General features: G+C 45.8%; 1 protein-coding gene across 6 annotated transcripts in view; it reads left to right on the forward strand.

Annotated features, from left to right (window-relative positions):
- Positions 1-8906: 8906 nt before the first annotated feature.
- Positions 8907-17370, forward strand: part of LOC101075268 (kin of IRRE-like protein 1) — an 81676-nt gene continuing 73212 nt past the window's right edge. For 3 of the 6 annotated variants that reach the window (XM_029830571.1, XM_029830572.1, XM_029830573.1), the window contains exon 1: positions 8909-9241. In XM_029830571.1, coding sequence (XP_029686431.1) covers positions 9196-9241 — 46 coding nt within the window. In that variant the 5' untranslated portion in view covers positions 8909-9195. Of the gene's footprint in view, positions 9242-17370 lie in introns of all 6 variants that reach the window. The other 3 variants (XM_029830575.1, XM_029830576.1, XM_029830574.1) reach the window with 2 other exon arrangements.

Raw genomic sequence — 17370 nt, forward strand, 5'->3', positions numbered from 1 at the left:
TCATCCCAGCCGCTTCACATGCGGCGGCGAACCGATCCAGTGATAGTTGGAGGTCACGGGCCGATGACGCCAACAGGATCACATCATCTGCAAAAAGCAGAGACCTGATCCTGAGGTCACCAAACCGGACCCCCTCAACACCATGACTGCACCTAGAAATTCTGTCCATAAAAATTATGAACAGAATTGGTGACAAAGGGCAGCCCTGGCGGAGACCAACACTCACCGGAAACAAGTCTGACTTACTGCCAGCAATGCGGACCAAACTCTGACACCGATCGTACAGGGAGCGGATGGCCCGTATCAGCGGGCTCGACTCTCATACTCTCGGAGGACCCCCCACAGGACCCCCCGAGGGACACGGTCGAATGCCTTCTCCAAGTCCACACAACATATGTGGACTAGTTGGGCAAACTCCCATGCACCCTCGAGGACCCTGCTGAGGGTGTAGAGCTGGTCCACTGTTCCACGCCCAGGACGAAAACCACATTGCTCCTTCTGAATCCGAGGTTCAACTATCCGGCGGACCCTCCTCTCCAGTACCCCTGAATAGACCTTACCAGGGAGGCTGAGGAGTGTGATCCCCCTATAGTTGGAACACACCCTCTGGTCCCCCTTCTTAAAAAGAGGGACTACCACCCCAGTCTGCCAATCCAGCGGCACTGCCCCCGATGTCCACGCGATGTTGCAGAGTCGAGTCAACCACAACAGTCCTACAACATCTAGAACCTTAAGGAACTCTGGGTGGATCTCATCCACCCCCGGGGCCTTGTCACTGAGGAGTTTTTTGACTACCTCGGCAACTTCAGGAGATATGAGAGCCTATCCCCAGGTCCCCAGGCCCTACTTCCTCACAGGAAGGCGTGTTGGTGGGATTGAGGAGGTCCTCGAAGTATTCCTTCCACCGATCCACAACATCCCGAGTTGAGGTCAGCAGCACACCATCACCACTATACACAGTGTTGACAGTGCACTGCTTCCCCTTCCTCAGACGCCTGATGGTGGTCCAGAACCTTTTTGAGGCCGTCCGAAAGTCGTTCTCCGTGGCCTCACCGAACTCTTCCCATGCCCGGGTCTTTGCCTCGGCAACAGCCGTAGCTGCACTCCGCTTGGCCTGCCGGTACCCATCTGCTGCCTCAGGAGTCCCACAGGCCAGTAAGGCCCGTTACGACTCCTTCTTCAGATTGACGGCATCCCTCACCGCTGGTGTCTACCAGCGGGTTCGGGCATTGCCGCCACAACAGGCACCAACCACCTTGCAGCCACAGTACCGGTCAGACGCCTCAACAATGGAGGCACGGAACATGGTCCACTCGGACTCAATGTCCCCCGCCTCCCCCGGGACATGGTCAAAGCTCTCCCGGAGGTGTGAGTTGAAGCTCCTTCTGACAGGAGACTCTGCCAGGAGTTCCCAGCAGACCCTCACAACACGTTTGGGCCTGCCGGGTCTGTCCCAGCATCCTTCCCCACCATCGCCCCTCTCTTCACCCGAGTGTCCAGAACATGCGGCCGCAAATCCGATGACACAACCACAAAGTCGATCATCGATCTGTGGCCTAAGGTGTCCTGGTGCCAAGTGCAAATGTGTACGCCTTTATGCCTGAACAAGGTGTTTGTTATGGACGATCTGAGACGAGCACAGAAGTCCAGTAACAAAACACCACTCGGGTTCAGATCGGGGGCTGTTCTTCCCAATCACACCTCTCCAGGTCACCCTGTCATTGCCAACGTGAGCATTGAAGTCACCCAGGAGGACTAGGGAGCCCCCAGAAGGAGCGCTCTCCAGCACTCCCTCTAAGGACTCCAAAAAGTCGCAGAACTGCTGTTTGGGCCATAGGCCCAAACAACAGTCAGGATCCGTCCTCCCACCCGACGGTGAAGGGAGGCTACCCTCTCCGCCACCGGGGTAAACTCCAATATACAGGCACTGAGCTGGGGAGCAACGAGAATTGCCACCCCAGCCCGTCGCCTCTCACCATCAGCAACTCCAGAGTGGTAGAGAGTCCAACCCCTCTCGAGAAGACTGGTTCCAAAGTCCTTACCGTGTGTCGAGGTCTGGCCAACTATATCTAGTCGGAACTTCTCAACCTCGCGCACCAACTCAGGCTCCTTTCCCACCAGAGAGGTGACATTCCATGTCCCTAGAGTCAGTTTATGCAGCCGGGGATCAGACCGCCAAGGTCCCTGCCTTCGGTCACTACCCAAAACACAATGCACCTGACCCCCTTGGCCCCTCCTGCAGGTGGTGAGCCCACGGGGGTCCCATGTTGCCTCTTCAGGCTGTGCCCGGCCGGACTCCATGGGCAGAGGTCCGGCCACCAGGCGCTCGCCAACGTGCCCCACCCCCAGGCTTGGCTCCAGGAGGGGGCCCCGGTGACCCGCATCCGGGCAAGGGAAACGTAGGACCAATGTTGTTTTTCATCATGAGGGGGTCCTGGACTACGCTTTGTCTGATCCCTCACCTAGGACCTGTTTGACTTTGGTGCCCCTACCAGGGGCATATAGCCCCAGACAACAGAGCTCCTAGGATCATTGGGACACGCAAACCCCTCCACCACGATAAGGTGGTAGCCCAGGAGGAGACAATAGATGATGATCCTACCAAAAATGAATTAGTTGTTCTCAATGATATATTCATTGGTTTGGTTTAAATCATTAGACACTAGCATTTCTAAGTATTTGTGGAAAAATAATCTATCAGGAATTAGTCTAAAAGCTACAGAAAGGGAAAAATACGGAAGGTCCAGAACTACCAAATGTGTGTCATTAGTTCCTTGCTGTCAGAATACAGTATATTTTAAAATGGATTAACTGCAATCATGAGATTCACCCACTTGTGTGAGGGTTTGTATGGGAGACCGTCTGTGCTCTTGGGTCGTGGCCGGATCTTGTCAAGGGTGTGGGACTCCGTGGCCGGGAATCCTTGCATTTGTGGTGGTGCATGCCTCCTTCGCCCTTGACATGGGGCAGAGTACCGCAGGCTCTGGGTGATGGTGAGGCTTCGGGTGGCTTCTACTGTAAACCCCTCAGGCTGAGCAGGCCTGACTGTCCATTACTAAAACATTTAAAAAAACGACAGGACAGACAGGAAGCACAGGTGCACAGACAAATATACTGCTCACAAAAATTAAAGGAGCACTTTAAAGAAACACATTAGATACATCAGATCTCAATATGAACTTGGATATCTATACAAATAACGACAGGGCAGTGTCTTAGGAACAAAAGGATGCCAAGTCTTTTAATGGAAATAAAAGTTTTCAGCCTACAGAGGGCTCAATTGTGTAGACACCATAAAATCAGAGTGAAATGAAGATGTGGCAGGGTAGTCCATTTTTTCCAAAACTTAATTTCTGCAACTCAAAATGCTTTTCAGTATCTTGTGTGGCCCCCACGAGCTTGTACGCATGCTTGACAACGTTGTGGCATGCTCCTAATGAGACGACGGATTGTGGCATTTCCTCCCAGATCTGTGTGAGGGCATCCCTGAGCTGTTGTACAGTCTGAGGAGCAACCTGGCGGCGCCTAATGGACCGAAACATAATGTCCCAGAGATGTTCTATTGGGTTTAAGTTAGGGGATCGTGAAGGCCGTTCAATTGTTTCAATTCCTTCATCCTCCAGGTACTGCCTGCATACTCTTGCCACGTGAGGCATTGTCGTGCATTAGGAGGAAACCAGGACCTACTGCACCAGCGTAGGGTCTGACAATGGGTTCAAGGATTTCATCTCGATACCTTAATGCAGTCAGAGCACCATTTCCTAGGCAATAGAGGTCTGTGCGTCCCTCCATGGATATGCCTCCCCAGACCATCACTGACCCACCACCAAACCTGTCATGTTGAACGACGTTGCAGGCAGCATAACGTTCTCCTTGTCTTCTCCAGACTCTTTCACATCTATCACAGGTGCTCAGGGTGAACCTGCTCTCGTCTGTGAAAAGTACAGGGCGCCAGTGGCGGACTTGCCAATTCTGGTGTTCTTGAGCAAATGCCAGTCGAGCTCCACGGTGCTGGGCAGTGAGCACAGGGCCCACTACAGGACGTCGGGCCCTCAGGCCACCTTCATGAAGTCTGTTCCTGATTGTTTGGGTAGAGACATTCACACCAGTGGCCCTCTGGAGGTCATTCTGTAGGGCACGAGCAGTGCTCAGCCTGTTCCGCCTTGCACAAAGGAGGAGGTTTCGGTCCTGCTGAGGGGTTGAGGACCTTCTACGGCCCTGTCCAGCTCTCCGAGAATAACCACCAGTCTCCTGAAATCTCCTCCATGTTCTGGAGATTGTGCTGGGAGACACATTAAACCTTCTTGCTGCAGCACGTGTGGATGTGCCATCCTGGAGAAGTTGGACAACCTGCGCAACTTCTGTAGGGTTAAGGAATCGCCTCATACTGCCAGTAGAGATAATTACGCAAGCCAAAATCAGCACGAGTGGAAAACCAGCCAAAAAAGATCAAGAGGGAGAAACTTGAAACGACCTCCACATGTAAAACCAGTTCTGTTTTGAGGGTTTTCTAATTGTTGCCACTGAAGTGCACCAGTTGTTAATTCCATGAACACCAATACAGCTGAAATTGATTAACGAGGCCCTCAGCTGCTTAACCAACCAGAAAATTACCAGACAGGTTTAGTTCAATTCATGCCAGGCCCAATAAAGAAAGTGCTCCTTTAATTTTTGTGAGCAGTGTATATTTGCACTCTAGGGGGAGGGTTATAACTATTTTCACTTGCTGTATATGGGTGGCAAGTTTGTTTTCAGTTCTTTTTGTATTGTTTCGAGGAATGTTTTCTTTTTGTGTTTTGATTTGTGTCTTTTTCCGTTTCCTTTCTCTCTTTTCTCTTCTGTCTATTGCTTTTCTAGTAGTTATTTGCCTTGTAATTGTCCATCGGTTCATAGGTTCCCTAGCAGTCGGGTTCAATTAATTTATAAAATAAATTGTTAGTATTCATCATGTTTCAGGATGGTTCGTCAGGCCCATCCCGGTAGAAAAAACTGACTGATACCAAGAGGCATTCCAATGCTAATTCTGCTGTCTCACCATTTGACAGGACAAGGGTTATAAAAAAAAGAACATGTTGCTAAAGCTTGGACAATGATGAGATGAACTAACCCAGGATAAGGGAGGGAGACAAAAACTTGATGGTAATGGTTAGAAACAATTAGGGTGGGTCAAACAATCACAAAGGCAGAAAATACTACTACTAGAGGTAAAGGTACCTGAATTGAGAGAAGAAATAATTCAAAATAAGAGGAAGTACAAAACAAGATTAACAGATTCGATGATACTTGATAGTACCCCTTTTATAGGACCAAAAACAACATTTTTGGTTTTTAATTTTTTTTTAAATGAATGAGTCTCTTATCAATGATGTAACTTGTAGGTATATGCTGATGTTCCTTGAGGCCATATCCTTCCCAGGTCAACCAAGAATTGCTTCCCATGTCTACTTTTCCTCATAGCTAACTGTCCTTTTACTGTAGACAGTATACCCGGCCACCTTCAAACATCAGTGGAATAGGAGGAGGCTTGGATGGTAGTGCTCTAACGGGGTTTATTTTACTGTCATGGAAAGTAGAATGGAGCTTGAGGGATCTACAGAGTCTTAACTGCACAAATAAAGGATTAAAGTTTTTTTTTTAAATGGGAAAAGAACCAACAAACCATGGAGTGAGTTTCTGGGGCTGGACATTCTATGGTACGTCTCTCATAGACAGCTAAGCCTTGTGGATTGGAACGTACCTGGGGATTGGTGAGGATGATAGTCAGCTGCTGCATTTATTCAAGCCTAGCTATAGAGAGCCATCCCAGCCCTCGCCCAAATCTGTCGGTAGCACCACAAGCTGATGGAACAGTCACTTGCTTGTGGAAGTTTGTATCTATGAGTAAAAAGAAAATGACATAATCTCTATTGGGAATGTTGTGAACATTCTCTATTTTGGTTCTGAAATGAAGACGCCTCTTGGATAAGAGGTGAAATGTCTTCAAAAAACAGAAGTCCAGCTGATTTCTCATAAGCCAAGATTTCTCTTTGACCTGGATGACCTAGAACAGGGGTGCAGCTCTTGAGCCTCATGCGGCTCTTATCGCTGCCATAGTTGTTCCCTGGAGCTTTTCAATAATATAAAAATGAAAAAAGATGGTGTGAAAATATTGATTTATTATATAATTTCTGTAGGAGGAAAAACATGACAAACATTTTTAAAGTTTTCCAATCCTCATAAAATCCCTCCCATAAAAGCTTAAAAGCACCAACGTCCAGCAGAGTAGACACATGGTGCGTCGTTCTCTCCAGGATGTGCTGCAGGGAAAACAAACATTTAATCATGAATGTTCATTATGTATTTGTAGCCTACTTATCATTTTGATAGTGGGCTAATATAGCTAATACAGACAGTTGCAGTCAAACTTCCTGTTAAGGTTTGGGTTTTTACAGGACCCGAAAGCAGGCAAATCACAGTGATAAAAAGTCCAAAAACTAGTCTTTATTCACGAACAAATCTAACTGGTGCTCCAGAGTGGAGCCAACATGGGAGTCAGGTTCTGCGCATTCTCCAGTCCAGCTTTAAATTAGCCCTAAAACTAAGCAGGCTTTCAACCCCAATAGAACAAGTATTGCATTCACATTTTTACTATTGTAAAATAGGTTGGCTCTACACAGTCCCTTTGTAGGTATAGGCCTTTCATCATAAGTTCTTTGATTCACTGTTTTTGCTCCCCTGGACTTTCTGTCTTAAAAAAATATTTAATTGGCAGTATGTTTACACGCTCCAGTGTTCAGATTCACCGAGTTCTCTTTAGTGCTCTCAACATCACTCACCATGTCGATGTATCCAAATAAGATCTCTGCATCGACTGGACTGGTTAAGGTTTTTCTCTAAGACATTTTGCCTTCTCCAGAAGGCATCATTGGTGCAATCATATGATAACTGCCTAGAAACCTCCTGACTGATGCTTTTTAATGCCAGTCCATTCAAATGCTCTTGAGACATAGTGGATCTTAGGTATGTTTTGATGGACTTCAAGGATGGACTTTGGAGAAGCTCCTTTCTGCAGTAGCAACTGTTACTGTAATAGCAACTGCTATCCTCAGGGCTACCCACATATTTCAATAGACTTAACTTTGTTTCTTCTCCTGTATGAAATGGAGAAGTTCAATGGTGGTCATCTTAGGTTTGAGTGGTACTTGCTGTCTATGGACAAATGAGGAAGAAAAAGAGCTGCTGTTGTGAAAGCCGGGGGAGAGAGATGGTGCCAGAGTAGGTGGGCCAATGTAACCTGTGCAGTAGCCAGGTGCAACTCTAATAGCACCTGAACAGACACAACAGACTCATCCTCCTTGAGAATGCCATGACAACATAACACTACTTCCACCTTCTGTTGCAGCAGTATAACCTCATGAAGTAGCATTATTTGTGATGGCAATACATTCAGAAATTTATATAAATCTTCATGAGTTTTAAGGACAACTTTGATCCTAAGAATGGTTGGTGAGCCATATATTTCATCACACTTTGCATGTTTGGTTCTTGAACAACAAAATCCTTTAAATTATATTGTTTATAATACACTGTGTTTTAATTTTGCAAAATGAATTTGTTCACAGCTGTTTGAGGATGAGTACTAGCTCGCAAGAAAGAAAATTGCAGTGACTGCTGTGTATTGAGGTCCAGGACACCATTTCTGTTCTGAGGATTGTGTGCAGTATCATGCAGACTGGTTTTCATTAAAAGCTACACTGATGAATAAATAGGGAAAGCTTTGGAGGAGGTAAGAGTAGCATTAGGAAAAGTTTTTGCAGAGCTTTGAATCACCCCCCCCCCCCATAACACCTACAGAGTTGGGATCTGTTGTGTGGTGATAGTGTGAGATACCACTGTTTTACATATAATTGGACAAGAAAAATAGGCAAGGACATTGCTTTCTCTAATGTGAGGTCAATTTCTTTAAAATCTTGCAGCCATACATTCTTGTCCCTCACTCCAATCACTGTTTGATCTGTGATCAGGAATTCACATAATGCTTCAAATTACACAATTTTGTAGCTGTAAGTCAAAGACATACTGTTCAATTAATTTTGACTGCTTCTGGAGATGATGTCTAAAACATCTTTCAGTGATTGCACTGAGGGAATGTGTCTTGAAAAAAGTCAATTTCACAGTTACAGACTGCAGGTTGCCTGACACATGTGGCTGTTAAGGAAAAGAGAAAAATTGTATTGTCATTCTTTATAACTTATCTTTTCACCTGTTTTTCAATGGAATTGTAATGCGCACCCGCATGCGTGATCCTGTTTGTGTGTGTGTGTGTATGATGCTGATTATTATCATTGATATCATCATCATTGTGGCTATTGCACAAAATAATAAACAAATCCAGGATGAATGAGAGAGAACGGATTGACTTAGCCTCATTGCACTAATCAGTTGCATGTTTGGCATTCAAGGATAAAAGGACTTGGCTTAGGTGTGGATCATTGGGTTAAGTTTGCATTAACATACGAAACATATATGACTAACAACACACAAAAATGGACCACGAATTCCATTTTAGTTTAAATTATTGCATAACTACTCTGACAACTGGGTAAACACTACACTCGTGTGGCCATCACCAGTACTGCATCTAGACTGCTACCATAACGTTCCAACTTGATCTTCTCTGATCGTAATTTCTGGTGATAACACGTCAAGAACGTGATTCAAAGACCAAATGTATTGTTTACTTGCACAGTGGGTCAGTAAGTAAATTATTATGGCGGAGACCTACATGGTTGCCCTATAGAACAAACGTCACAATATTGGCAGTGTGAAATCAATTCATTTTGAATGGAGAGGGAGGGGGGAGAGAAAGAGAGTAACAGAGAGGGGGAGAATAAGACAGAGAGAGAGAGAGAGAGAGAGAGAGAGAGAGAGAGAGAGAGAGAGAGAGAGAGAGTCTATTGCGCTGTATATATGGCAAATCTACCGAACAGAAAGGAAAGTAAAAGCCCTGATTCCCCCACCCCCCGCACCGATCAACCGAGAAAGGAACGTCCGAGAAAAGAAGGGAAAGAGGATATTTTTTCTGCAATTGTGGCTTATCTTTACTCCCATGAGTCACGGGCGATCTTTTTTTTAAATTCAGGCACTCGGGAGGAATTGATGGTGTCGTTTCGGGGAAGCAGACAAAGGTACCATCTATTTGCGCTCCAGTAAACGATGTCAACCCTGTGGATCATAACTTTGGTCATCACTTTGAACGAAGGTGGGTGATTTTACAACGTCCTTGTCTGAACTGGCTGAAGTTTCTTCCAATGCCCCAATACGTTTTTCTCTTGTCCCCCTGTCTGCAGCCATAGAGCGCTGTGTCTTTCTGTCTGCGGCTAACGCATGTGTCGATGCACCCTTAACAGTCACTGTGTGTATGGATGGTAGCATGGATTTTCTATATTATACTGTATTTCTATATTCTATCAAACATATTTATGCTGCTCTGGACATCATCTTCACAGCACAGAGGCGGTGATGGAAATAGTGTATTGGGCGGTACAGGCTCTTTTCTATCGCGAGGTAATCATCCAAATAACCATCGTTATTTTTCGTATATGAGACAGATTTAGGTATCTTCGTACTCTGCTTTGGTTTAACCTCGGAAACGCACGAAAACGCAGATAACAGGCCAATGAGACACACGGTGTGTTCAATGACAAATGTGGCACAATCACGTCTATCGCATGCTTTATACATACAAGAATGCGAAAAGACACACGGTTATATCCTGCTGGGTGTGTATGATATATATGACGCGAAAACCAAAGTGGTCGCAGGATTTTAACGTGTTACACTGCTTCTACTCATGCATCGTATATGCATTTGCGTGTTCTTGACTGCCACAAAGGATATGCAATTATCTCTTCTGTGGCGCCATCCACGATTGAGAGGAAAGAGATAAACCATATTTTTTAGTATTCAGATGGAGTCTCCTTTCGTACCTGTGCGCACAACTTAACTGCAAATGTGCAGTTGCCAAGAGAAAAACATTTTATTAAATTCCCTTGTATTGAATATTTTATTAAATATTGAATTCCCTTTATACCACACGCCTACACCACAGACACATACACAATAAAGTGTGCATCTACCTGGGCCTCGAGCACTGTAATAAAGCAGCTAGTGATGTGCAGGGAAAGGCAGTCAGAAGAGGAAGCTTGAGCCCGAGTAATCTTACAAAAAAGTAAATGAAAAAAACATGGGGATTTTACTGTTCTTAGTCTCTAATAAACATTGATCAAAATGCTAAATATGAAGTTTCAATATAGGCAGCAAAAATAACAAAAAAAAAATGTTTTAATATTAGAAGAGACTTGTGGAGGAGGAAGGAATAAAGGGTATCACCAAAATTTGATTCTATGGCTATGAATACTTATGGGTTATATGGTGAGAGAACAAAGTTTCTAATTTAAAATAGAAAATTTTAACAAAAATGTGAATAAATCAAGGCTGATGAAGTACAGATCTGTTGAGAGTTAGTATTTGTCGCTGTTGGACAAAATATTCTTAGGTATTCAGCGCATAAACAAACAAAGTGTCGAGATCAGGGATTTGAGAACTGAGAACTTTATTACCAGCTGTGGCCTTGAACTGCACCCACCGAGGGTCTCAGCTGAAGGCCCAGTACAAGAATGCACCGAAGACAATATAATCTCACTGGGAGCTGGCTCCTCCCCTTTACTTACTGTATTTGGCTATATTTCAGCTTTGGGGAGCTTTTAACACCGAGAACACTATCCGCAGGTTATAACTTCTCTCCCAAGGTCATTCCTTGGGCCCTCCTGTTCCGCCACCCTACATTCCACTCTCTGCTACTAATTTACCTCCTGCTCTGCTCTACCTAACTGCATCTACAAGCTTGTGGATTATACTGGTCATATTGATTACTGTATACTGATGGTACTAAGTATAAGAATCATATCAAAAGATACATGTCAAAAGATAGAAATAAAGAGAATAAACTATATACATTTGTGGTTGATTTTATTATTTAAGGGACATAAGATGGAACTCTTCAACAGCCGTAAGTGGTGCAGTTACCATTACACATCAGTGTGAACCTCCCTTTCTCAACAGTGGAAATAATGAATCTTACACATAATGACAAAAGAGATCACATAACGCCTGTACTGGTGTCTCTTCATTGGCTGCCCATTAAATTTAGAATCATTTTAAAAATTCTTCTTCTGACCTATAAGGTCCTCAGAGGCCTAGCTCTATCCTACCTGGAGGAGCTAGTGACACCTCATCATCCCAAGAGACCGCTCCACTCTCAGAATGCTGGTTTACTTGTGGTCCCCAGAGTCTCTAAGGGTAGAACGGGGGGGCTGTGCATTTAGCCACCAGGCCCCCCTGATGTGGAACCAGGTCCCTGTCCAGGTAGAGAGGTTGACTCCATCTCTACTATTAAGATTAGATTTTAAACCTTCGTCTTTGAAAAAGCTTATTGTCACAAATTCTGTAGTTGCAGTTACTATCCTAGACAGACAAATTATCATACTTAGGGGGTCATCTAATTATTAGGTTAACAGAAACCAGAAACATGATCACCTGACGTCTTCAAGAGAAGAAACCCAGTCCAGTTGACAGAGAAAACTACCTTGGATACAATGACCTGGATGACTGAGAATTTACACAGACATCACCTGACATGCCCCTGTCACCCCACTGGGTCATGGCTTCCTCTCCTCTCCTCTCCTCTCCTCTCCTCTCCTCTCCTCTCCTCTCCTCTCCTCTCCTCTCCTCTCCTCCACACCAAGTAGACCAGCGATGTTATTTCTTGTGGAGTTTTTCTGCCCCCCCCCCCCCCCCCCTTCCCACCCCCTGTATTCATCTCCGATCCTGCTGACCCACTCTACTCTTATACCAGCAGCTTGTACTATTAATGTATCTCTATGATCTCTGCCTATTCTCTCCTGTACCTGTCCTCCCCCTTCTCCTCTCTCTCTACCCAGCTGGCCATCAGCAGGAGGGTCCCTCTACATGTCCCTGCTCAAGGTTTCTTTCTGTTAAAGGGAAATTTTTCCTTGCCACTGTTGGTTGTTGGGGGGTCAGGCCCTGGGATTCTGTAAAGCACCTAGAAACAATTTTGATTGTACCAGATGCTATATAAATAAAGATTGATTGGATTTTGATTTGATAATGCACGTATGCAAGGTACATAACAGCATCCACAAGTAATAAGGATCACTACAAAAGTCAAACATAAAAGAAAACATAATGCCATTCCATTTCCCAAATATTTTGGTCATCCATCCACCAAGGGGGTCGTCTACACCTGACTGCTCTTTAAGTTCGTCCAAGGGTGTATGTTAACTCTATACCACCAGGACATGCGTGTTGGTTGTCCTCCTCGAATGCACTGCGGCTGCTCGAGTGGGTCATAAGGTTACGCAACTGTGTTTGCAAAAGACTGGCTCCATGGGGGTTGACAGACATGCTTACCTTTTTTTGCACTCCCCTTTTCCCTCCTACTGGTGGAGGAATGGCGAACCTCACATACAAACCATGAAACACATCCTGTAATGCATGCAAAAACAATAAACATTTTCAAGCAATACATGAACTTTTTGCAATATTGCCAGGGAGATCCTCTTTAGTCACGTCGGGGTGCCCCCCCCTTCGCTTCTTCTTCCTTCAAGGGCTCTAAGTAGGTCATCACTCGATTACTCAGAGACCATGCCATCGTTGCAGGAAGACGTTCAGCCGTTTCTTCTGTTGGGGTACCTGATGTTGGAGAACCCTTTTGTGGTTTCTAATATGGAACCTGAACGCACTGGAAAAGAGGGTACCAATTCTTCACTTTCCCCTGGAGTTGGATGCCTGTTTGGGTTCGGGCTATCACTTGGAACGGGCCTGTCCACTGTGGCTCTTGCCACTTTCTTTTGAAGACCTGCAGCATTGGGAACGATTGTCCGTTACTTACCCAATGATCTTGTTCTCTCAGGTAAATCTTTGCCTACGGCACTGCCCATTCTCTCAAAGATATGGGTCTTATCTCATCTTCACACTCATCCATCACAGTAACCACAAAGGTGTTACCAAGAGATTCTACTTTGGCCACATGCTCTGCCGCCCTATCTGTTTCTGCATTTTCTCTAGCTTGGGGAGTCCCATCATTCTTGTGTGCGGCTACTTTGATTAATCCTAACTGCTTTGGCTGGTTTAACAATTCAGGGAGTTCTTTCACCACACCTTAATGTTTGCATGCAACCCCTGTTGCTGTCTTCCAGCAATTTCTCATCTATGCTCCTAAATCTCTATGTACAACATGATAAATAAATGCCAAATCCGTAAAAATATTTACATCTCGATTTTTGGCCTCTTTCAGTGCTTCTTTGAGGGCCACCAATTCTACTCTCTGGGCAGATGGCTGTTGCACTGGCCCTGATGTAACTGTCACATATTGATCTCCATTTCTCCTTACCACTGCAAAGCCTGCATTTAGTCCTTCTTCTGCTCTATGACAACTGCCATCTATATACAGTTGTACTGCTTGACAGAGTGGGCTTGCTTTTGTGTCAGGGCATGCTTTGATAAGTTCTTGTGTGAGACTTATGCAATCATGTTCTTCCACACCTTCTGACATGTGTTTTTGTTGCTCTGATATGTTATGAAAGGCTGTGTCAGAATGTCTATCACCGTGCTCTCTCTCCCGGGTGTCATTGAAAAAACCACTGAGACTACAAATGCTGTCACAGCATAACTTGTGTTCACTATCAATGGGTGCTTTAAGGCTGCTACATGTCTTATACATGAAGGTGTTCTCAGCTCAATGGGATTCAGTATGACACTGTAGAACCCAAGTACCTCTCTCTCCCCTGTTGTTGCTGAAACAGGCAGGCGGAGGTCATACTTTTCAGCAACATCTACAATGATGAATTATAGTCAGGTTTCCCCAAGGTGGCAGCGTTGGCTAAAGCCAGGCATATTTGATGAAAAGCATTCATGGCTTCTGGAGTCCACTGTAGTTGTGCTGCACCGTTCGAAAGAACTGCTACCTTGAAGAGGCCACGGAGAGGTGCTGTGTGAAAGGCATAATCTGAAATGAAGTGTCTGGAATAATTAGTGAGGCTTATGAAACCCATCAGCTCTTTTAGCGTAGACAGGGTCTTATGGTGTAGAATAGCTGCGCGGTGGTGTCCCTCGTGCTGATAAAATGTTGCCTAAGAACAAGACTCTGGGATGCACCAGTTTCAGCTTTGATTTCTTTATCAGGAATCATACACTCCCAAGGTACTGCAAAAGTGCCAGTGAAGCATTAAGACAATCAGTCTTTTGCTGCTATCAGAAGATCATCAACATACTGAATCATTAAACTGTGTTCAGGGAGATGTGGAGAGTGTTGTTACAACTTTTTCAGAACAGTGATTCCATGTGTGAGAGAAAATGCTTCGGGCATTCTGTTGTATGTGTACTGGGTGCCATTGTAAGTAAAAGCAAACAGTGGTTTTCAGGCGGGGTCTAAGGGCAAACAGAAAAATACATTAGCCAAATCAATCAGTGTGAACCACTGATGTTCAGGTGTTAATAAGGGGAGAGCAGTGGCAGGATTAGGAGCAGCCATCAGGGAGTTTGAAAACCCTGGAGTTGATCCTACGGAGGTCATGTGACATTCTATAAGTGACACCATCCACCTTAAACGCCGGCAGAATTGGTGTGTTTCAATCTGATTGTGTAGGATAGATAACACCTGCTTTCAAAAGACCCTGAACATTATCTTCAATGCCCTGCTGTGCCTGTGATTTAATAGAATATTGAGGCATGAAAATTGGGTTCTGTGTCTCAATGTAGAATAAGATAAGATAAAACTTTATTGATCCCACATCAGGGAAATTCACGTGTTACAGAAGTAGCCAGTGGTATAGAACACTAAAAGAAAAACTATTATGTTATGTACATTATACGTTATATACAGAGGGAGAAATTATATACAGAAGGGAATATTATACTATATGAAGAAAAATGAATGTGCAAATAAGAGATTCCGGAGGTAGTATGATTAAGTAGTGCAGAAAAATATGCCAACCATGGTTTATTGGTGCTACATTAAGAGTTGTGAATGTTGTGCAATCTGACTGCAGTTGGGATGAATGACCTATGGTACCATTCCTTTTTACACCGTGGGTGTAACAGTCTGCTGCTAAAGGAGCTGCTTAAGGCCCCCACAGTCTCATGTAGGGGGTGAGAGGGGGTGTCCATAATTGATGTCAGCTTGGCTAACATCCTCCTCTCACCCACCTCCTCAATGGAGTCCAGAGAGCAGTCCAGGAGTGAGCCAGCCCTTCTGACCAGTTTGTTGAGTCTCTTCCTGTCCCTCTCTGAGCTTCCACAGCTCCAGCAGACCACAGCGTAAAAGATCACTGATGCCACCACAGAGTCTTAAAAGGTCCTAAGCAGTGTCCTGCACACTCCAAAGGACCTCAGTCTCCTCTGCAGATGGAGTCAGCGTTGTCCCTTCTTGTACAGGACATGTGTGTTGTAAGTCCAGTCCAGTTTATTGTTGAGGTGAACACCCCGGTATTTGTACTCCATCATTTCAATGTCCAAACCCTGGATGTTCACAGGTGCAATGTGATTAGCCTTCCTACTGAAGTTGATCACCACCTCCCTTGTCTTGCTGGCGTTGATGCGCAGATGGTTCAGTTCACACCAGGCGACAAAGTTGGTGATGACCTCCCTGTACTCCAGTTCGTTTTCCTCAGACACACGTCCAACGATGGTTGTATCATCTGAGAACTTCTGGAGGTGGCAGCTGTCTGAGTTGTAGCTGAAGTCAGATGTGTAGAGAGTGAAGAGGAAGGGAGAGAGAACTGTACCCTGCGGTGCCCTCATGCTGCAGACTACCACATCGGACTCACAGTCACGGAGCCTCACGTACTGCGGTCTTGGTGAGGTAGTCGCAGCAGGTAGATGACAGGTTATCCACACCAATGCCTGGTCGATATGCAAACTGTAGAGGGTCCATCTTGCCGTCTACCAGCTGTCTGAGGTGGGCGAGAACGATCCTCTCCATGGTCTTCATCAGGTGAGAGGTTAAAGCCACTGGCCTGAAGTGGTTGGGCTTCCTGGCGTGTGCAGTCTTAGGAACCGGAACCACACGTGATGTTTTCCACAGGAGTGGAACTCTCTCCAGACTCTCTCCAGAAAGATGTGCAGGAGTACTCCACAGAGTTGATCTGCACAGTCCTTAAGAAGTCTGGAGTTGATGCCATCAGGGCCAGTAGCTCTCCTGGTCTTGGTGCTCCTCAGCTCCTCCCTCACCTGATCAGCTGTTATGGAGAGGCAAGGTGTGACTCCTGGGGAGTGAGGACGGGGGTTGGAGTGTGAGGGTCAATCCGACAGGGGGTGGAGGGAGGTGACGTGGTGTGAGAGGAGAGCTGCTGGTGTTACGGGGGGAGAGGGAGGATGGTGATGTGACAGCACGGTCAGGTCTGGGAGAGGGAGAGGGAGGGGCGGCACAGTCAAATCTGTTGAAGAAGAAATTCAACTCATTTGCCCAGTCCTGGCCCCCAGATTCAGGGCCCCTCCCACTGTCCTTTGTGTGGCCTGAGATGGTTTTTAGGCCTCTCCAGAATTCTGGCGTCGCTCCCCTTGAGGCGCTCCTCCATCTTCCTCCTGTAGCTGTCCTTGCCTTTCCTTATCCCCCTTCTCAGCTCCTTCTGGACACTCCTCAGCTCCTCCTTGTCCCCAGATTTAAAAACCGTCTTCTTCTCATTCAGCAAGGCTTTTAGTTCAGGGGTCACCCAGGGTTTGTTGTTGAGGAAACACTGAACCTTCCTGGTAGGCACAGTATTTTCCACACAGAAGTTAATGTAGTCCGTGATGCAGGTCGTCAGGCCGTCGATGTCCTCCCCGTGAGGTTCACATAACACATCCCAGTCTGTGGTGTCGAATCAATCCCTCAAAGCCATGCTCCTCAGACCAGCTCCTTACATACCTCTTGGTGGGTGGTTGTTTATTCACCATAAGTATGTATGCAGGGGACAGATAAACCAGGTTGTGATCAGAATGGCCCAGCGGGGGGAGGGGGGAGGAGGTGTATGCATCCTTGGTGTTCACATACATTAAATCCAAAGTCTATTGTCTCTTGTATGGCATTTCACAGTGGTGAAGGTTGGGAGAGTGGAGGACAGAGAAGCATGAATAAAGTCACCAGAGATGAGGAGGAGGGACTGGGGGTGCGATGTCTGAAGCTTTGACACTATGGTGTGTACAGTCTCGCAGGCAGCATCAGCCGATGGAGGCATGTACACGTTATCACGATAACGTGCCGGAATTCCCTCGGGAGGTAATATGGCCCAATGCTAACCGCTAGCAGTTCAATGTCTTTGCTGCAGTACT

This window comes from Takifugu rubripes, chromosome 22 (assembly GCF_901000725.2).
Source record: "Takifugu rubripes chromosome 22, fTakRub1.2, whole genome shotgun sequence".
Lineage (NCBI taxonomy): Eukaryota > Metazoa > Chordata > Actinopteri > Tetraodontiformes > Tetraodontidae > Takifugu > Takifugu rubripes.